General features: G+C 39.5%; 1 protein-coding gene across 1 annotated transcript; it reads right to left on the bottom strand.

Annotated features, from left to right (window-relative positions):
- Positions 1 to 4,001: 4,001 nt before the first annotated feature.
- On the bottom strand, positions 4,002 to 22,875 carry LOC139313215 (fructose-1,6-bisphosphatase 1-like). Its single transcript, XM_070938689.1, has 7 exons — positions 22,648 to 22,875; positions 17,177 to 17,339; positions 15,358 to 15,450; positions 10,924 to 11,067; positions 8,395 to 8,532; positions 7,764 to 7,883; positions 4,002 to 4,334 (listed from the first exon to the last, which is right to left on the bottom strand). The coding sequence occupies exons 1-7, from the start codon at positions 22,815 to 22,817 to the stop codon at positions 4,143 to 4,145; spliced, it is 1,020 nt and encodes a 339-aa protein (XP_070794790.1). The 5' UTR covers positions 22,818 to 22,875; the 3' UTR covers positions 4,002 to 4,142.
- Between the last annotated feature and the right edge of the window lie 336 nt (positions 22,876 to 23,211).

Genomic DNA, 23,211 nt, shown 5'->3' on the forward strand with positions numbered 1-23,211 from the left:
CACAAAAGCACAGAAAATTGGTATTTGGTTTCTTAGTACTGTATTTTTAATAGAGAGACATTTTTTATTCTTCCACCTCTTGTTCTAAAATCACTTGGTTTACTTTGAGAAACACCTCATCTGAGGGGGACAGACAGGGGCGGATCATCTGCTGTTCCATCCTGGATCAAAATGTCACAGGCCGGTTTTCTCCTGGAAATCTTGAAATCTTGCATATTGTATTATGAATCTGAATTTTAAAACAGGATTGTTCAGCAGGTCAAATGGCAGACAAAGAAGCACCACTTAAGATGTTTACCTTCTTCCTATTTTCCTACATAGAATTTTGCACTTTATTTTCTTCTTATATAGATAAGGGTGTTTAGAGAGGTTTGTCAAGAAATTTAACATGGTAGCCAGGGCCATATTGTCAAAATCACATCCTTGGTTACATGCATCACACATACACCTATTGTAAAAAAAAAGGAGGGGAGTTTCACCATCATAATTACCATCTTTATTTTTTCGATCCCATCCCTGTGGGCCCCCTGGATATGGCTATGACTCCGACTAACTCTTCTTCATGGTTATGATTGAGGTTTACAGATTAATGTGGAACCAAGCTTTCTATCTTCAAGCACTTCATTACACAACAACCTTCTAGAATTTAATGGCACTGTTCCAGGACAAATGCAGCTTATTTTGCCCCACCAAGAATGATGGAGATGCATTAATAAAAATCTAGGGGTTTATCAAATTGAAATAGATAAGAGACAAAATTTTCTCTGCCTAAAGAAATCTGCCTGGCTAGAGACCTGAAGCGCAAGGAGAGGCTACAAGATTTGGACCACAAATATCCAGATGGCTACAATGGGATCTCAGCTGTAGCCATTGCTTTCTTATAGTCAAGGGAAAGACTCATAGGTGTCTTTCAATTTTTATTGTGAGCAAGGTTGAATTTGGTGCTGCTTGAATGTTTCTCACGGTAATATAATGCCATTGAGGTTTTATCAATGTGAAAAAGCCCTGGAGACATGGTACAAAAAGGATGGATGGTTTCATCTGGAGCAACCAGATCTTGACAGCAGAAATTGAGCAGAGAGACATTTGGTACTTTCATCTAGTTTCATCTAGTCAATTTTTGCTGCCGAGATCTGGTTGCTCTAGATGACACCATCCATCCTTTTTGTACCATGTCTCCAGGGCTTTTTCATATTGATAAAACCTCAATGGCATTATACTACCGTGAAAAGCATCCAAGCAGCACCAAATTTAACCTTGCTGACAATAAAAATTTAAAGACACCTATGAGTCCATCTTACCATGGACTATAAGGAAGCAATTTACTATTTTCTTCTGGGATGTTATTTTTCCAACTTTTCTGCCTAATCTAGTATGCAGAAATGTCTTGGGGCTTCCTATCCAAGTACTATTCAGGCAGAACCATACTTCACTTCTCAGCACAACCGAGGCATGCTCCCATTATGTCCATAAAATAAATGGGATTGAAATTAGCTGTAATTAATTAAAAGTCACCGTGTTTTCTGTGGGTTGATTCTGAATCCATTCTAGAATATACAACTCTGGTTTTGCCCATGCAAAATAATAAAGGGGGTACTTGCTTCAGTGAATTCATATTTGCATTCATTTAGTACTGTAAAATGAAGAATCTTGTAGATTTTAATTATAGCTATAAATTATAAGGATGTTAATTCTACAATGGGGATTACATATACAGTACATATTTATCTTTCGCAACACATAGCAGCTCCCTTGCCAGAAGCAGAATTCTTCACAGTCCCATAAAGAGAAGACATCCACACGGTTTACATGAATTAAGAATTATATCAGATTAGTTCTTCTGCAGAATTGGTCAGGAATGTCTTTGAAGATGTTGGGAATCCAGAAGGTTCAGTGTTCAAGGAGAATCTGTCTCTCTAGTGTAAAAATAGTACAAGGGGAGCAAGGTGTGAACGGGGCGGCAAGACTTCGTTGCAATAAATCACACAATTTGGTACTTTCTCTCACAGGAGAGAAAGTATGTATTAGCCCCTAAAGCTAATATATTTCATTGGGCTTTCAATCCCAGTGCATGAATGAATAATGGCACCTGTGTCTAATGAATTTCTTGAGGTTTTTATATTTTTCTTTAAGAGTTGGATTTCTATGTTTACAAATCCATCCACCCACCTTTTTTTAGGATTGGGGCAAGTTATAAAAATGATTAATTAAATCTTTGTAGGGAAGATGATATAGCATAACTCTGCAGTCCCTTTGTCGGTGTTACTATTCTTTAATAAAAACAAATTTGCAGAAGTCTATGCCTTTCCCGTTGCAGGTAGTCCCATTGTGTTACTATCATTCAGAATGGCGCTTGAGTTCCATATCAAGATGTTTGCATGAGAGACTAAGCTAGAGTAGATCATGTGAACATTCACATGCCATGCTTAGCCATTAGACATAGGCTAGGCCAGATGCATCATTGGTCCGTTCTCCAGAATAGTATGTTTACCATCCATCTATGATATATCAAGCATGTCATCCAAATGCAAGAATCATACATTTTCCCATCTCCAGTTGTTGTTACTATGTTTGTTGAAATTTGCTCATGCTTAAGCCCTCTGGTTTACGCCACTCAAAAATGCTGCTGTATGAAATGCAGCTAGAAAGAAGAGGAGGAGATTGTGATGAAGTGTATTTGCACTAACCAGTATTCATGGTTAAACTTGAAATATGAGTCCAAGCCAATGACTGAACACACATATCATAGAAGAGCCATGGTGGCACAATGATTACAATGCAGTATTGCAGGCTGAGTGTGCTCACTGCCAGGAGTTCGATCCTGACCAGATGAAGTTTGACTCAGCCTTCTATCCTTCCAAGGACCCAGACTGTTAGGGGAATATGTTGACTCTGTAAACCGCTGTAAGTACTGTAGCAATAGCACTTAGACTAATATACCTCTTCACAATGCTTTGCAGTTCTCTCTAAGTGGTTTACAGAGTGAACATATTGCCCCCAACAATTTGGGTCCTCATTTTACCAACCTCAGAAGGATGGAAGGCTAAGTCAACATTGAGCCGGTGAGATTCGAACTGTCAAACTGCTGCCAATTGGCAGTCAGCAGAATTAGTCTGCAGTACTGCATTCTAACCACTGCGCCACCACAACTCTGTAAAGCACTATGAAGCAGTATATAAATCTAAGTGCTGAGTACTATATCTTTCTGTTTGGTGAATAGATTTAATTGAATAAATCACAATTAGCATATATTACCATTTCTCCCAAAATAAGACATCCTCTGATAATAAGCCCAATCGGGCTTTTGAGCGCATGGCAATAAGGCCAAGTGCTTATTTCAGGGTTCAAAAAAAATATAAAACAGGGTCTTATTTTCGGGGAAACACGGTAGTATATTTACATAAGAGACCAATCCAAAATCAAACTTGGTCTCAGATTTGCTGAAAACCTGCCCTTTATAATGTAATATATATTTGATACCTCTCTATTAGAAGTCGCCCTTCTGTGTGCAATCATCTACATTACAGTCAGGCTGAGGGTGTTAAAGAAGAAAGTAATTCTCCGAGCATCATAGTTAATGTTTTACTATGACAGGAGTATGAAATATGAGTGAACTATTTCCATGACCCAATGTCCAAAACTGTCTATATAAGACGATACTTTTTTGTTAGTAGTTTAAGTTACCAAATCATCTGTAATGTAAGCCGTTGTCCTTTCACCAAATGCCAAAGTTCTTTAGCGGCTTGCTGGAACTCTTGCCACATGGTAAATACAGTACTGCTCTGAAGCAATATTTCTCAAACTTATCAACTTTAAGATGTCTGGACTTTAACTTCCCAAATTCAACATAATGTTGTATATATAATGAACTAGGAGGTATAGAAAATTTACTGGTTATCATATGTTCTCAAAATGAGTAACAGTACAGATTTCCGACTGGCCCTGTTGGCATTTCATTAATTTGGGTTGCATGATTCAAGATTTTAGTTATGCAAGGGGACTGAGTAAATAAAAATTTTAATAGCACTTGAAAAAATCACATTGCATTAAGTTTTGGGGCATTCCGAATCTATAGCACACCGCATATGGGCTTGGTCCAATGGCAAGATGTTTCTCTTGGGATCTTGGCAGTCTTCTGTTCCTCATTTGGCCGAATGTTTCTTGACCAAGGCTAAGTATTCCTCCACATCATCTGAAGAGCCCATCACAACTGGCACACGCTCGTGAATGTTTTCAGGCATAATGTCCAAGATCGCCTCCTTGCCTGTGGTTGCCATCCCTCCAGCTTTTTCAATGATGAAAGCCATGGGGTTACACTCATACAGCAATCTCAGCTGCAGTTGAAGATGTGAAAAATAAAGACAGAGGTCCATTGTTAGCATTCTGTTTACACAGCAAATAAACATTATAACAGTTCAATGGGGGATATCCTGCTTTTTATGTACTTATTACAGGACTCACCTATCTATGTTTACCAAGAAGCAAACTCCACTCTAAAGAGCGTATTTTGGACTACAAATTAAAAGTTTGGACTAGATTTTCATATTTGTGCATGTGTATGAGTGTACACACATTCTCACATTTTTTTTAAAAAAGAAAGCCATTATAGTCCAGTGATTAATTCCAGTTCAGGACAGAAATCCAGAGGTTTGGTTAGTCTAATCTGCCCAGTCTGCCCTCTTTCTCATGTGATTGGATACCATTCCAATCAGCATGATTAAAATCCTTTCACTTTCTGATGATGACTGACTGGGTTCATACATGGCAGGAATCCCAAACACTGATCAAATTATGGCTTCATATAATGCTCAATGCCATGTCAACTAACCAATCTGGAAGGCAGTGGGAAAAACTGGTCTACTACATCCAGTAATGGAAGAATTATGCAATTTTTTAATATGAATATGTCCAACATGTTAACAGTTCAGAAAAAGCTACCATCCCATTGTGTGCCAGCTTCCTAATTGCAGTTTTTGTTTTTATAGAACAGTGTTTCTCAACCTTGGCAACTTTAAGATGTGCGGACTTCAACTCCTATTGAAACAGTATTGGATGGAGTACACTATCATCTTTGAACCAGTCGTTGTCTCACAGCCCACCTCTACTCATAGTGGGAAGGGGGAGATAGCTTCACAAATGAAGGTGAATATATGAGTCTCAGGATAATGTTGCAGGATCCAATCTGGGTCACCAGGACCAAAAACTCAGAAAAAGTTTTGTCTTCCAAGCTTTCGGACTGGTGCTGGAGCCCATCTTCAGGGAACTTCTCTCTAACTTCTCTAATGCTAGAGAGAAGTTCCCTAAGATGGACTCCAGCATAAGTCCGAAAGCTCAGAAGACAACACCTCTGCTCCTAGTGACCAACCAGATTGGATCCTACAGAGATAGTTTCCATGTATACTACTTGAATTCCTTATTTAAAAAGATAGAACTAAAAGTGTACAAAAGGGGGAACCCTGTGGTTAAAGTCTTGTTGAGACATGGTACATGAATGTGTAAACATCTCTTATCAATAAGCCAAAGCAAACAAAATTTCAGAATTCTCAGAGATTAAAGTTCTCTACTGAATAAATATCCCCAGTTCAACTAGAGTTGGGAAAGAACTGGCTAAGAGATTGTTGATTACTTCTCAATTTCTGAAGAATGATATTATGCTCAAATGGCATTTGAAAGTCTCAAAAAGAAGAAATGGGTCTGGGTTTTTTTAAAAAAATAAAAAATGTAGCAACTGTTTAGCAAAAAGGAACATATTTTACTTCCTTAAAAGAATTCCAGCTAACAAAGCAGGAATGCCACAAACACAGTTTAATTATTTTTGATGTTATTCATGTCTGACTTACAGTAGGTGACCTTTCCCTGATACTTTTCAAAATCTCTGCCATTTTTTTACTGTGACTGTGTCCAGCATCTTAACAGTTCAGGAAAAGTTCATCCCATTCTGTCCCAGCTTTCTAACTGCAGTGTTTGTTTTTATAGAGCAATGTTTCTCAACTTTGGCCACTTTAAGATGCAAAGATCACTGGGGAATTCTGGGAATTGAAGTCCATACATCTTAAAGTCACCAAGGTTGAAAAAGACTGATGTAGAGGACTTTTCTAAAATGTCAGCCTCCCCCGGTAGTCCAAATCATTTCTATCTATTCAAGAGTTTTAGAACAACAACTGCCATACGTGCAACATGTGCAAATGAACATGTGTCATGAAAAGAGAAATCAAAATGTGGCAATGTCAAATCTACTACCGCTCTCTCTCCTCGTATTTTGATACCCTCTCCTGCCATATTCAAGCACCTTCCTTCACTATTCAGCTGCCCCCAGTTATGTTCCGCCTGTATTTTCTGACCATGTGAATATGCCAGATGCAAATTCTAGTGTAGGCATGTATAACTTCCCACAGCTTATCAGTATGAAGCCCATGAACAGAGGTCAGCATACTCAGGACTCCCTGGGTATTTTCCAGGGAAATAAAGGAATTGGAAAAGAACCCAATGATCCTTGTGTAGTCAGTTTTGCTATTGCTGCCTTTTTTAATTATTATTTCAATACCTGCAAACTCCCACCCAGACCGTTCCCAGTAGGTTACATAGGGTCTTGTACATGCCATTTTCAATCTTTTTTTACAATATGATATGTCTCCAGCCTATATATGGAATTAAAAGCCAAATTAGAAGTAGCCTCTCTGGTGTCTTGTTAATGTATTTAAAAAGTCATAGGGAAATGGAAAATAGGAATAAGACCATCTTGAATTATTTAGAAAAAATAATATAAAAAGGATACTAAAATCTAAAGAAAAAAATCACAGGACATCTTATTCAGACTTCTTATGCATCATATCTAAGTTTAACATTAAATTCCAAGAAGAGGTAGTCCTTGAGCTATGACCTCAATGGAGCCCAAATTTCTGTTGTTAAGCGAGACATTTGTTAAGTGAATTTTGCCCCATTTTATGACTTTTCTTGGCACAGTTGCTAAGTTAATCATTGCTGTTATTAATTTAGTAACCTGTTTGTTAAATTAATCTGGCTTCTCCATTGATTTTGCTTGTTAGAAGGTCACAAAAGACACAGCAACAGTCGTAAGTAGGAGCCAGTTGCCAAGCATCCGAATTTTGATCACATGACCATGGGGATGCTGCTACGGTCTTAAGTGTGAAAAATGGTCATAAGTAACTTTTTTCAGTCCTGTTGTAACTTGGAACAGTCACTAAATGAACCGTTATAAATGAGGACTACCTATACTAAGAAAGTCCTCAGTGGACTACAGCGTTGATTTTCCAAAACTTCCAAAAATTATATCTAAAAGTATTAAACATTCTGAGCAAGGGAAAGTATATCTAATAGAGGAATTAACTGCATACCATACTCCTTAGAATTCACAGAAAGGGGTTAAACACTTAAGTATAAGCATCCTATTTATGGGCTACCTGCTTAATCATACTTTTATTTTGTCAAAGCTCGCTTTCTAGGAAGCCTTACATTTTGGTAAAGCATAAAGTCCATCATCAAAGATGGTCCCAGAGAGCTCCTTTTTGCACTCTGAAAAAAAGCCAAGTTCCAAAATGGACCAGGCAAAGCTTAGGGAAAGTGAGAAAACAGGTCACTCATATTGGTTCTGGTTCTAATTATAGAACCAGAACCAATGCTGTATCTCCTTTTATCAATGTTCTTGCACAAGGAGGGGCACCTGGATTTATTTCTTAAAACAGGTTCTGCTCTAAGCTATCGGGAAAATCAAATGTACAGGTACATGCATTTAGTAATATTACCTTTCCCTTAGGGCTCTTTGAATTGGCTGGGTACAAAAAGATTCCTCCATACACCAAAGTACGATGCATGTCAGCCACCATGGAACCCACATATCTGCTGCCATAGGGAGAGCTACCGTCCTAGAAAGTAAAACGAAATGGTAGATTAGAATAAGCTTTGGTTTGCAGATAACCCCCTTCAATGTGTCTACCACGCATCCAAACACAGCTTCCCTAAGCCTCTGCTCCTCTGGATCTAATGCATAGGTTCCCTATTGTGGGATGGTCTTTAAAACCAATACCTAATTATAAAAAACATGGACTCTGGGTGGTGTGGACTGCTGAATTCATTCAATTTGAGTTTTTCAATAGCATCATAAAGATGAATCAATCCGATTTTGAAAATCAATCCAGGTCTGAAAAACAGCCTTTCTGTCAACGCACAAAAGCGACCAAATCTTTAAAGTGATTAAGAAGGAATTATTTTATTCGACAATTCAAATCGTATCAGGAAAAAAAGTTGATTTTATTTAGAGATTACCTCAAACTGCCTTTGAGATGATGTTTTGAATTTCCAAATCAAATCTTTGCAAATATATTCACTTAAAAGATTGCCTGTATAACTTTGACTCTTATATATATGAAAACCTACTTGGGGAAATTTCTTCTTCTGAAGATATTCCGTGACTGCAGGATCAAAGTATGCTGCATATCCCTCATTTAGACTGTAGATATTTCCCTTTTTCTTTATTTTTACATCCTTATTGACCAAAATGAATTCACCAATTGCCTAGCAAATAAAACAGAAAGCAATACCATTTAATAGCATGTAATATCTCATCTTGAATTGAATATATCATTTTTAAAAATTCTTTTGTAAAGTATTACAAGGTAAAGTGTTGCCAGATAACTTATTTCAAGTGCCTATGTATTATAATCAGTCAAAAGCTATATCATTATCTTTCCAATTTTCTTAGAAATTTACTTTAATAAAACTATATATACATATCTAAAAACAAACTATTATGTATATGTGTGTGTCAGTGGTGGTATTCAAATTTTTTTACTACTGGTTCTGTGGGTGTGGCTTGGTGGCCATGACATGGCTTGGTGGGCATGGCTTGGTGGGTGTGGCAGGGGAAGGATACTGTAAAATCTCCATTCCCACCCCACTCCAGGGGAAGGTTACTGCAAAATCCACATTTCCTCCCGATCAGCTGGGACGTGGGAGGCAGAGAATAGATGGGGGCGGGGCCAGTCAGAATTTTTACTACCGGTTCTCCGAACTACTTAAAATTTCCGCTACCGGTTCTCCAGAACTGGTCAGAACCTGCTGAAACCCACCTCTGGTGTGTGTGTGTATGTGTGTGTGTACACATACATACATACATACATACATACATACATACATACATACACCAACTAGAATAATTCTACAAAATACTTTTCAGCATCATACAATAATTAATCATAAAAAGTTTGAAAATAGCTCCTTCCCAAGTGATGGTTATAATTTCACAATTATTTATGAAAAAAACACCAATATCTACATTAGAAGTCAAAAGAAATAAAATGAAAATGCAGGTTAGGTGCAGCTACTCGAAGGATACATAATGGATTATGACAAATTCTAGAAAGACAAAGTTTCTAACTCCAGTGTCTTAGATATGAACCAGTAAGATCAAATTCAACACAGCCATCCATTTTTACATTCTACATTCTAGAAAGCAATTCTAAGGTAAATTGCCTGACATGAACTAGGCAGGAACATGCAAAAAAGATCCTTTATGAAAATCCTCTAGGATGAAAACGGTGCCTCACACATACACACAAACATGCCACTTACTCTTTAAGACATCAAGGTGTATCTGAAAGTGTACAAGAACATGTGTTAACATACTTTTGAGATAATTAGAAGGCAGTCCTATTTGGAAGGACCTTCACCGTATATATGGATGGTTGAAATACTAGGATTGTTTAAAAAAACCACACTCACTCTGCTCATGGACACAGAGGAATTATGATAGTTAAGTAGTGCTTTTAATAAAGGAAATCTCATATATATGTGTGTGTGTATATACACACACATACAAACATATACATACATACAAACATACATACATATATAATTTCTTTTAGCAGGTAAGTGGCTTTCTGCAACACTTGTAAAAAAAATTTTTTAAAAAACCCATCATTTCATTGTTAGCAGCATTTACTTTACTTTCTTTCACGTATTTTATCTTCAAACTCTCCATCAGTTCCAATGCAGACTCTGTGTTAAGGCACTGTCTGTGCCAATGCCAGCTACCTTATTTCTGTCTGTGCCAATCCCACCCTTATTTCTGCTCTGATTTTCATTCACAATTATCATCTTTGTTTGATAAACAGCCTATGTTTCTGTTGATCTTCATCATTTAATTTTAAAATTCTGCCTGTGCACATTTCAAAGATCCCACTGCTTTCCCACTTCCTTTCCTAAGTGTTAACTGTATATTACATTTAACAAGACATGTGCAATTTCATTTGCTCTTTTCTTATTCCAAATCAAGAATGAAGATCTGGTCCAAATTGGGATGCTAGCATTTCTTAGGATGATAACAGCATGGATATAAATCCTTGCTATGATCCTAAACTAGATGGAGGTTTCCCCCCATGCCAAATGCAGACATAAAGCCCCTTGATATAATAAAAAGGAACAGGGATTCCTGCACGCCAGATTTGAAAAATATCATCTGAAGAACCAAAAAAGAACCCCCCCCCAGCATTCTTCTGCTGGAAATACCAAGTACATAAAGACAACATGAAGTAGATTTCTTTGTACGGTATACTCAGCAATCTATTAGTTATTAATTTCTCTCACAAAAATCAGTTTCACAGTGATCATGTATGATTTTTATGCAGTTTTACTCTGTTCATTCCTTAAACTACTAAACATTGCATTGTTATAATAAAATTATGTAAAAACACTCATTTTGTAGCCATAATAACTTCAAACAGTTGTATAACGACTACCTGTTAAGCAAGGGCTACCTATACCAGGCATAACATGCAAACTCCAGTGTAGTATTTATCTTATTGATGGTTGATTCATTTCGCAAATTAAAAACGGAGGCTGAAAAGGCAAAATTGCAAGACTGCAAGCAAACAATAATCGATTTAGGATTCCCAGGGTGCTCCTTACCGGATCAAGCATAAAACAGTTGACACCACCAGATTCCAGGGCTAAGACTAGCATAGTAGCACTTCCATAGAGGGCATAACCAGCTGCCACCAGATTGCGACCGGGCTGCAGAGCATCCTTTTCACAAGGAGCACCAGGAGAAACCTTGCATAATAAGTAAAAGAAGGTTAGAACCTGAAAATTTCAATAATCTTATGCAACTGATGAGAAGCGTTTCATTGCTCAACTGTGATTCTTTCGGTTCACCAGTGGGAGTATTTTCTTCTCAGGTCAGCAAATAATCTGAAATATGCTGTGATATTCATAAAAACTACCACTTTGCCAACAAATGTCTTGATTGTTGGTAAATATGATTTCTTCAGTTTTAGCACCATTATCGGATGGCTCCCAGTATTAAAAAAAATAGCTTCAACCATTGACTTAATCCAGGGATGAAATGCTCCCGGTTCGGACCGGCTCGGGCGAGTAGGTAGCGGAGATTGAGGCTAGTTCGCCGAACCGGGAGCAATGGCTGGCTGGTCACGCCCCCGAACCGATCCACGGCCTGCAGTTCTGCCATGCTTGCCTGCCTTCCATGCTGCCTTCCTGGCGTCCCGGTGGCCAACTTGCAAAGGCAGGCAAGCAGAAGTCCACGTGGAAGGCAGGCAAGCATGGCAGGGCTGCGGGGAAGGAGTTAGCAGCTTACTGGTCCCCCACCACTCAAGCAGGGCTTCCCTACTCAGCCCCGACAAGCTATGCATCCATAGCAATGGGGTTGTTTTGTTCACCATGATGGTGCTTCGGGAGGGCAGGTGGACATATTCATTATAGTTGTTAGTTGCAGACGTCCTCCTGCCCTCCCGAAGTACCTTCTCAGTGAACAAAACAACCCCATTGCGCTGCGCCTCCTTCTGCAGCCAAATGCACCCAGCCATCCGTGCCCTTTCCTCAAATGGGCTGTGCATGGGGCGTTTGGAGAGCAAGTGAGCAAGAGAGCTCTCCAACCTCTGTTTGTGTGTGTGTGTGTGGGAGGGAGGGAAGGAGGGATGGAGCGATCTGAAGATGAGGCACCCAAACTTCTGGCAGCGGCGGGGCAGCTTCTGAACAGCCAGCTCCACCTGACCTACTCCCTGAGTCTCGCCGTTCTCCTGCCCCCCCCCAGCTCAAGCAGCGGCAGGCTCTGCGGGACAACAAGACCTCTCATTTTTCTCACAGCACGGCATACACTTGCTACCTCTGCTTGTCTGCTTGCAAGCAATGATCTTCTCTGCTTCTCTCGGGATGCTGGTGCGGGCACCATGGATGCATAGCTTGTTGGGGCTGAGCAGGGAAGCCGCTGCTTGAGCTGGGTGGGTGGGGGGAGGGCAGGAGAATGGCGAGATTCAGGGAGTAGGTCAGGTGGAGCTGGCTGCTCAGAAGCTGCCCCGCCGCTGCCAGAAGTTTAGGTGCCTCGGCTTCAGATCGCTCCCTTCCTCCCTCCCTCACACACACACACACACAGAGAGAGAGAGAGAGAGAGAGAGAGAGACAAAAACAGAGGTTGGAGAGCTATCTTGCTCGCTCTCTCTCCAAGCGCCCCATGCACAGCAGAGTGACATGAATGACGTCAAACTGGCCACGCCCACCCAATCACATGACCACCAAGCCATGCCCACAGAACCGGTAGCAAAAAAAATTAGATTTCACCCCTGACTTAATCCTTATGCTGTTCATACTTCCTCCTGGCCATAATACTACAGTATGTAAAAAGGTAAAGTCCTTGCAGATTTTACTCCACTAGTCATTGCCAATTATAGGGCACAGTGCTCATCTCTATTTCAAGACCATTGAACCAGCACTGTCCGAAGACATTTCTACAGTCATATGGCCAGCATCACATCACAGAGCGCTGTTACCTTCCCACTGAAGTGGGACCTATTTATCTACTCACATTTGCATGCTTTCAGACAACTAGGTTGGCAGGATGGGAGCTCACCCCATTGCATGATTCTCAGATCTTGAACCTGGGCTGCCAGCTTTCCATCTGACAAGCCCAGCATCTTAACCATTGAGCCACCACATCACCCCTCAAAATACTATAATTTCTTCCTTAGAACTTCCAGATGTTACTAAACCATATCTTCCAGAATTCTAATGGCCACATTGTTGGAGCTGCTAGGAATTACAGTTTACAGATATCTGACAATTATTATCCCTAAATGAAAATAATGGTTTTGAGATCCAAGGATATCAAAGCCTTCTTCTTTACACCCAAAGCTGGATGGAATCAATTTTTCCAATAACATCATACTCCACTCACTCACTATAAAGTGTGTACAATTCTTCAATGTCAGCATTAGTGTTCCTCCCCATCTTAATTGCCACCCCACAATCTCTTGATTCCTATACTTAGACAATGAAATCTTGCTATTTATTTTTAAATACAAGGTAAAACAGAGTCTAAAAGAAGAAGAAAATAAACATTCCATCCCCATATGGGAAAAAAACCCAGTAACTCTCCCACCTTGCACTCCACAAATTGCTTAATGCATTGTAAGCCGCCCTGAGTCTCCGGAGAAGGGCAGCATATAAATCAAATTAAAAAAAATAAATAAATAAGGAGGAAAAAAGGAGCTAGCTATTAGCTGTGTTTTCAACCCAAAGTTTTCTCCTTATTTTGATCCTGGTTTTTCTATTTTTAATATTTTTAATCCTTGTGTATAATCTGCAAGATAATGAATAATTAAAACAAATAGCAGAGTGTTGCGTCTAAAGACTATCAATGTACAGTATATATTTAATTACATGCTCATCTAGAATTTCAAGTTCCTTCAATCAGGTCACCTGCCTATTAAATGGTATGCACTCTTAACATACTTATTGTTCCACTGTGCAAATCAGATGCCTACAGGAATTAACCAAACCTACTGGTCTAGCTGCTTGGAAGTTTACACTGTGACTTTGCTTCCAACGTACAAGATCACTTCCCCCTTCTGAAAAGGCTGCCTACACCATTACATCCTACAGGCCTGACTCATGAAAACGAATAGCTGCAAATCACAATGACTAAAGAAAAACTGTATCCGCTCAAACACAGGTGGAGTTTATTTACTACACAGCAGCATAACTGACATAGTTCGATTTTCAATTAACATGTTTTGTAACACAGGCACTGTGGTTTACACACCATGGTAAGTCAACCCAGCTATGGTCTTCCTATCAGATATGGATTTTTAAAAATATAATAACAGTGGTTAAACCTGTTTTCACTTGAACCTGTAAAGTGCTGGACTCAGTAAACACAGGCTTTTAACTTTGGATTGGAGGTGAAAAGTTATATACACATTCTTCTGGAATATCCAGCTACACAGTACTCCCACTCACTGTTTCTAAACAGTCTCTGGATTCATGTTGTTGTTGTTGTTGTTCAGTCATTAAGTCACGTCTGACTCTTTGTGACCCCATGGACCATAAGACACGAGGCCCCTCTATCCTCCACTGTCTCCCAAGATTTGCCCAAATTCATGTTCATTGCGTTGATGACTCTAACCTTATTAATTTCAAACCAATTGAAAAAAATATTGCTACTAACCTGCCTTCCATTGAGGATCTGTATACTGCACGAGTCAAAAAAAGGGCTGTGAAAATATCTACAGACCCCTCACATCTGGGACATAAATTGTTTCAACTTCTATTCTCAAAATGACGCTATAGGGCACTGCACACCAGAATAACTAGACACAAGGATAGTTTTTCCCTGAATGCCATCATTCTGCTTAACAACTAATTCCCACAACACTCAAATAATTTACTAAGACTGTATTACTATTATTCTTCTCATCCTTACTAGTATCTATCTCTTCCCACTTATTACCATGTTGCTTGTATCTTTCAATTTATATTGTTTTTATTTGTTTCCTAGTACATTTTGATAGCTTATTAGTAACTTTGACTATCACTAAGTGTTGTATCTTTTTATTCTTGATGAATGTATTTTATTCTCCTTATGTACACGGAGAGCATGTACACTAAAGACAAATTCCTTGTGTCCAATCACACTTGGCCAATAAAGAATTCTATCTCATCCTCTACCCTCCCCTTCTCTTTTTGCCTTCAATCTTTCCCAACATCAGGGACTTTTCCAATGAATCCTCTCTCCTCATTAGATGACCACAGTCTTTGACCTTCAGCTCTCTGGATTCATATATTGAGCTAAATAATAATATGGTTTGTTTGGTTTTTATTAAGTACAATGGATGAATCCAATCAACTGTTGTTTAATTAATAAAACACGGTTAAACAAAGTATAAACCCTGTCATAATATTTATGGCCCCAATTAAAACTTATCATTGTTACTTGTGGATTTGAGAAGCTTTAACAGGAACATAATCAGAAATTTGGTCACAAAATAGTCTAAAATTAAAGGAGTCCTCCTCCTCCTCTTTGATCTTTAGCAACTATTCAATATATCCTACCTTTTTATAGATAGCAAAAATGGTTCCAATAGAAACAAGGCAATCAATATTAGAAGAGCCATCAAGTGGATCAATGCAGACAACATATTTACCCTGCAAGAAAAGAATATTCGAATAACTTTTCAAAGAACAAAAATGCATGCTTAGTTTATTGTTAAGTATTTTGACCAAATAATATCTTTGGGGAGAAAGTAGGCAACTTTTCCCATTTTCCTATCTAAAATGAAAGGTTTGAAATATTAATTGATCTCAGGTTGATGGACCCCAAACTATAAATGAGGAAGAAATGTCATAATCCTGAAATGATCAGGCCATACATTTCTCAAAAGGGAAAATTGGTGTTTGATTTGGGTTTGCATTTAATTAAATGTATTGGATTTGCAATGGCCAGCCACCTCAGAAGATTCTGAATAAGCTTAACAAGATCTCCAAAAATGTTGATACCAGAGCAAGAAGATTATTTCAGCCACAAAATCTGAAGGAACATTCTGTAAGATGTCATATCACAATCTCTGTCTCAGGTCATGGATTACCTCCCAGACTGCAGACAAAACTAGCTGATGAATGTTCTAGAGATTCTAGACAAATCACCCCCAGCAGCCCAAAATGGATAAGGCTTATTTGTTTAGAAAACTCTCCTGCAAGAGGTCACTCCAAGTTAGCATGCAGGGGTAGGAAGAACAATAAAAAGTCCTGATCTTAATACAGCTCTCCAATCAAGTAGAAGTCACAATCCAGAAAAGACTAGGCCAACATTTAGAAAAAGATCAGACTGAGGAAGCCCTCTATAAAACTGTCTTAAAGAGGCAGGATGGAGACTATATAGAGGGTCCCTTTCCCCTTTCCCCTGCATCATGAAAAATTTGCCAAAAAAAAAAGATTAGCATTCCATTGCATGATTGCAATGCAGGATCTTGAGTTTCTTTTTAATTTCTCAGTGGATGTTCCTCTCTCAGCTAAATTCAGATCACTTTGCTGCCCAGCCAAGATAGTTGAATGGCAAAGCAGCACAGGAAAAATATCTAACTTGGTTTAACTGAGCTCTGTTGTTTATGCTCCCAACCTAAATCTGTGAAGGTAATGAATGTACAGCAGTGGGGAAGGACTGGGAGTTGGAAGGGATTTTTAATATAACCCGCATAATACATCAATTCTTCCAAACAAATCTTTTGTAAAGTTCACTTCCAGACTTGATACAATGAAAAGGTACAAGTAAAGGCCCACTGTCCGGCTGTGATTTCAGGGGCTTCTAGTGTCTCAAAACTCATCCTCTTAACTCTGCAAAAAAAGTAGCAAATTTCAATGACTTTTTTTTTTCTAACCCTGAAACACACACACCAAAAAAACCCCAAATTGATAAAAATGTTGGTTGCCATAATAAGACCCATAATGGCTGAAAATAATAACAGAGAAAAAAAATGCAGCGATGGCTTCCCAGGTCTGGATTAAAATAATACCTTGAGACATTTTCAGTATAGGATTCGGCTCTTTGATCAATTCTTTTTGCTTTTGGATTAGCATTATGAAGGAACTATAAGGTTGCCTTGTGAAATTTAACCTAGTGTCCTCCAGATATTGACCATTAGGTTTGAGTATTGGATTATTTGTAGTCAATATGTGACTTAAGCTTAGTGAAGGGCTGGTTTAGGGTCATTGCCTATTGATTCTAATTTTTTTCCTATTTTTTTGTCTTCAGATGGTACTGTTCTTTGGCCTTTGAAGTCAGCAGGTTGGGTTAAACTTTACCCATTTTAAAAACTAGTTGTTGCTCAATGCTGCCTTGAAAACAAGCACTGGGAAATTTATCAGGGATAATGACCTGTCTGTCTTCTTCCACTATGACTGCTTCTTTATTTTCTTCTGATACAATGACACAAGTGGAGAACGATGATCTGAGCATGTTGATCACCATGTCATTGGAAAGAACGTCTAACTTCTTTACTTGGTCCCCTGTCACATTGGTAGAACCAGCAATTCCATAACTGAAAGACAGAAAAAAAGATCATCAGAAAATGTGTGTGTGTGAGAGTGTGTGTGTATGTGTATGTGTTAAATTAAACTCTCAGGCAGTTTAGAATTAATTATGATTCTAATATCTCACATAGATCTTCACAAGCTTTAGTCCCTCTTCCTTTTCCCCTGAATTAGGGTTACATTCGACATTATTTCTCAAGGTTCTAAACGAAAATGGGCAGGTAATACATATACACATATGACACTGATCCTAGTTTATCTTGAACAGAAATTGCATAATAAATTCAAGCTTTTATAGATTTCCATGTTTTCTGCCCTCCAGTACAGACATTTCAGAAGTGTCCCTCTCCCATTAACATTAATTGCAATTCAGCATGTCATCTAAACGTTTGGACTGCAGTGTTAAACACAGTTTGCCAAATACCATGTGAGGTCACATGGTTTCAATGTGATTTATTTTAGACAAACCACAATTAATTTTTGCACATCTGGATAACATAATCAAAATCAGAAGCAAACCTTTCCTCTTTGGTTTTTTTGTTGATTGCAAAACTGAAGCTTAATGTAATGTCTGAATATAGCTATGGAGTATGTTCATATTTCCATATTCATGTTTCATTTGTAACTCTCAAAATGTTAATATGACATTTTTAATTTTTGATGTAATCTTTTTAAAATTTTTGCTTTAACATCTTAGACCAGGGGTCATGTATTTTAATATTTGTATTGTGTGTTTTTAATTTTGGCTGTTCACCGCCCCGAGTCCTTCGGGAGAGGGGGCGGTATAAAAATTTAATAAATAAATAAATAAATAAATAAATAAGCAACCTGCGACTCTGGAGCCGTATGTGGCTCTTTCACCCCTCATCTGTGGTTCCCTCAAATATGCGTCACCACCGCCAACGTGCAACACCCACCAGCACACGATTTATTGAGCTTTTCAACCCCCAGTAGACCAACCATGGATAAATCCAAGAAAAGAAAAGTTTCAGAAGAAAACAGAACATTTAATTCAACTACATATGCTAGTTTTGTGGCCACTCAAGAAATAGTCAGGCATGGGAAGGGTTTTGTGGCTCCCGGTGTTTTCTTTTCTGTGGGAAACTGGTTCAAATGGCTCTTTGAGTGTTTAAGGTTACAGACCCCTATCTTAGACCAACCTTCTTCAACTGATGCCTTCTAGGTATATTAGGGCAACTGATAGTCTATGATACCCCAAGAAAATAATAATGCTCAGCATTGCACTGAGCATTCTAAAACTTGCGATTATCTGGCACCACATTATCTACAACTTTCCCTAACCACCAATATTGCTCATTTACATCTTTTATATCTTTCTTCAGAAACTGGTGAAAACTGCAAGAGCCATAAGCCACATGTTTCACTACAATTAGCTGAGAATAGCTATAAAAAGGTAAAATCTATTCCTTTTTTGCCCATAAAAGAATCCCATGATGTAATTCAGAATTCAGGCAATTAATTATATCCCCCAAAATGTGGAGGGTGCAAGGGTGGTAAAAGCTAAGATGGACATATATTTGGTAGTCTCCAGCCCACCATCGTTGAACAAATAGTTTTGGCTGTTATTTAACTTAAAAAAAAAAAGTAGACCCAACTTTTGCTTTCTGGTGAAAATCAATGGGACAGAGTAACGTATTATTAACTGCCAAATGATGCAAGTCTTTCAAACATTGCATGAATCAGTTGTTTGTTTGGTCCTTTCAGGACATCATAGTACCTGACTAGGTGGCTCAGTGGCTAAGACACTGAGCTTGTCAATCAGAAAGGTCAGCAGTTTGGCGGTTCGAATCCCTAGTACAGTTCTCTGCATGAGCAGGGGGTTGGACTAGATGACCTCCGAGGTCCCTTCCAACTCTGTTACTAAATTTAATAGGAAACCTAACTGTATGGCTGCAGCCAGCACAATGTTGCTGTGTAATGAGCCATGGTGACGCAGTGGTTAGAGTGGTTAGAGTGCACTACTGCAGGCTACTTCTGCTGACTGCTGGCAGTTCAAATCTCACCAGGCCAGGGGTGAAATTCAGCAGGTTCTGACAGGTTCTGGAGAACCAGTAGCGGAAATTTTGAGTAGTTTGGAGAACCAGCAAATACCACCTCTGGCTGGCCCCAGAGTGGGCATGACCATGAGGATGTTGCAATGGTTGTGCAAAAAAGAGTCATAAATCACTTTTTTCAGTGCCATTGTAACTTTGAACGGTCACTAAATGAATGGTTGTCAGTTAAGAACTACCTATATACCTGCAAATTCAATCTTGCTCCAAGGCAGCATTGCTGTACAAATGAGCTAACAAGTCCTTGTAAGTTTTTCTTTTATAGAAAATTCTGCCTTAGCTTGATGTGCAAATTCAGCTGCTTTTTATAAACACTTGAGTTATCGAACCTAAAATTTAGAATATTTAAAATTCACATAGGAATTCATATCGAAATAAGATCATGCTGTCCACTGTCCATATACACATGCAGATATGGGAGTATTCTCCAAGCGCTCATAGTAAGAAAATCTACCAAGATGTTATCTCAATCAGATATTAACTTTACCCAAATACAAGAGGATCACCCACTAGCCAATTATTACCTGATGGCTCAACTTTGCTTATTTGCCGATTGCACTAAAAGAAGGGCAAACATAAGCAAAGTTCTTCATTAAGAAATACAAAGTATGTCCACATAGATGTGCACATCAGGCAGGCAACAGCCGTCTCTTCAGTTTGCCACATCCTGTAGGAGGTGGCCTTAAATGGCTGCATTTTCATCATAACTTGCTCCCAAGACAATGAACACAATTGCAGGGCATTTACACACACTTCAAAGTTACTGTTATTGAGCTTACCTTTTGCCCCCAGTGAAAGTTGAGTAGTTGGGGTTCTATCTTAAACCTTCTATTGATCAAAACTTCTAAGCTGAGTGCTTTCCCCTCCCCTAATGTTCTGATGTAATATTACACAATTTCTATCAAACTGAACTTATTTTTGTAATTACTAAATGATGTTAGACTAAAAGGAGGGTAGAACAAGACCAAAACTGCAATTGTACATCTATTTACCTGCTAAACAACCCTAATTTAAATGCATAGGATTTACTGTGGTGAAATCCCTAAATAAATGATACAAGTTAAATATATAAGAAACTGATTTTCTAATGTCATATATATCTAACATTGAATACAGATTCCTTAACAGGAAACCACTTTTAACAGTTTGATTTTTGTACCCAAAATGCCTAGGCACAGTTATAAAATAAGTAGGAAATCCTTTCTTCTTCCAGTCTCTTCAATGAACATGCAGACTGAGTAGTTAGATGAGAAAGGGCTGCCTGTGGTCGGCTGAGATCTTGTACTACAATGCTCATCATTCCCAGCACAACATCTTCAAATTATAGGAGGGCAAAATAGATTAGCTGATAGTCCAGGAAAGTTAATAAGTACAAAAATTAGATTGATGAATTACAGAGTTTTGGCAAAATAAAAGAAGAAAGGTTGGAGTCCAATGCTAAAAAGTAAACTACAGAAAATCAGAGGACAACATATAAATCCTAGTTGAGATGTCAGAAAGGCCCAGCTGAAGAATGTGTTCCAAACTCTGAACAGTCATTCAGTTAAGTTGCACTAAGTTTTCATTTTGATGGATCCTGGTTAGCTACAGAATACAGAAGGACTGTAAGGAAGGGGTGTTTGGACATTGGACTCTAGAATAGATTCTAGAGTCATATTTTGGGGTACCATACCTATATTCTCCATCCCTTAATTAGTCAAAACTTGATGGCAAATGAGAGGAGACAAGTAATAATGGATCACATGCAGACACTCCTCTCTGAAAACCATGCAGGAAGACAGGCACATCCTAGGAAGGAAAACAAGCTGCATAATTGGCCATACGCTTGCTCTCTCTTTGCAGTGGATATGGAGGACAAGATTTATATAGATAAATGTTGTGGCCATGAAATCCATCAAGTTTAATTCAGAGACAGAAGCAGGTTGAGCAATTAAAGGCAAGATTCACTCTGAAACTGTGAAACAAGACAGCCCTGAAAAATTCATATATCGTACTAAGGCATAGTTATTTAATAATTTGTTGAATAAATCATGACTTTCCTATTTACATATGTAACAGCAAGCTTCAATTTACAAATCATAGCTGCTGAATTCGCACATCAAGCTGAGGCAGAATCAAATCATCCACAATATTGCATACCACAAAGTGTACAGGAAGGACCAGGCCAATGATGGCTGCAAGTGTGCTTGCATATCCCATTTCTCCCAAAAAAAAAAAAAAAAAAAAGCTGTCTCCTTTTGGGCCCTCTGCAAGAGAAAGAGCCTGGTGGTGCAGTGGAGTAAACTGCTGCTGTTAAAGTAGTACTTAGCTGCTAGCTGCCTGCAATTACTACGAGTTCAATTCTCACCTGGCTCAAGGTTGACTCAGCCTTCCATCCTTTTGAGGTAGGTAAAATGTGGGGCAATAAGCTGACTTTGTATAAAATAGAACACCGCTCAGGGGGGCCAAAAAGTCCTACTAAGCAGGTATATACAAAAGTATGAAGGCTATTGCTTAATGCATTGTAAGCCACCCTGAGTTTCCGGAGAAGGGCGACATATATAAATTGAACTAATAAATAAAATAAATAAACTTTCTAGTTTAGTCACTTCTCCATTTCGGGGTGGTTTCATCTGGAAGAGTGATGGGGCTTAATGGGGCTAATTCCTGGTTGTCCAAGAGAAGAATGTCGGTGGACTGTGGAAGGGGCCACCAACACAACTTCCTCAAGAAGAGAAAAATGAGGAAGGATGGGACACACAGAGCAAAGGAAGGTGAACATGAGGCAATTCCAGTAGCTGTTTGGGGGGCTGCTCACACTCCATCTGAAGAGTGTGCAGAATGAAATTGAGCAACTGAGAAAGAAAAGGTAACAGCTCAGGTGCCCTGTCATTTTTCCAGGCAGAGCAATAAGTAGGGACAGCATCCTGTCTCTCTCTGTTTCTAGCAACTACCTTCTGAGTAATCTAGCAGACTCCAGGCTCCTTCTGACACCTGGCAGAGTCAGCTAGTGAAACACCTGTCCTGTCCTGAATGGGGAAGAAGACGATCCCTGCTGCATTTCATGAGAAACCTACAACCACCACGGGACCTTTTCCAAGCTCCCCATTTCCGAGTCTCCATCAATGCTGAAAGACCACCCATCATCCTCATTCATTCAAGCAGCACCCCGAGTGTCAAGAGAAATCCGGGAGAAGATGCGGGGGGTTCATCGCCCGGGCCGTGCCCGTTGGCTTTGCCAGCCGGAGACTTTGTGCAAACTTACAGGTTGGCAATGCCCGCCTTGCGCACGGCGGTGGAGATGGCTTTGACGGCCGTGCAGAGCGAGTTGAGCAGCTGAGTGAGCTCTCCGGTGCCCCGCGCTTTCCTGCCTCCCTCCATCACGAACCGGGTCACAGTGGTCACATTGGTGTCGAAGGTGGACCGGTCTGTCATGATGGCAAAACGGCTGTGGTGTTGGCGCTGGACGAGGAGGAGGAGGAAGAAGAAGAAGAAGAGGAGGACGCGGTGGCCGTTCCGAGTCCTTTTGAGAGGGGGAGGGCACGATTGGCAACGGCGGAGGCCGTCCCGACGCTTTCCCAGGTCCACCTCCTTTACTAGGCGGAACTACCGCCAGCCGCCCACTCCGCAAAGGGGGAGCAGGAGAGGAGCGCCGTCTCCTCCCTCCAGCCGCCCAATCTTGAGAAAGGGGTGGGGAAGTCCCATTTCGAGCTGGGAGGGCAAAGAAGTTTCGTGGCTTTCGCGGAATAATCGCTGTGTTGCTTTTGAACTTCGGGACTACCCGGCCCGAGGAAAGACGCGGGAAAACGGATCGAGCGAAACACAACCG

The sequence above is a fragment of the Pituophis catenifer genome, unplaced genomic scaffold, assembly GCF_029215685.1.
Source record: "Pituophis catenifer annectens isolate HBS135680 unplaced genomic scaffold, rPitCat1.0.hap2 SCAF_2, whole genome shotgun sequence".
In the NCBI taxonomy this organism is placed as follows: Eukaryota; Metazoa; Chordata; class Lepidosauria; order Squamata; family Colubridae; genus Pituophis; species Pituophis catenifer.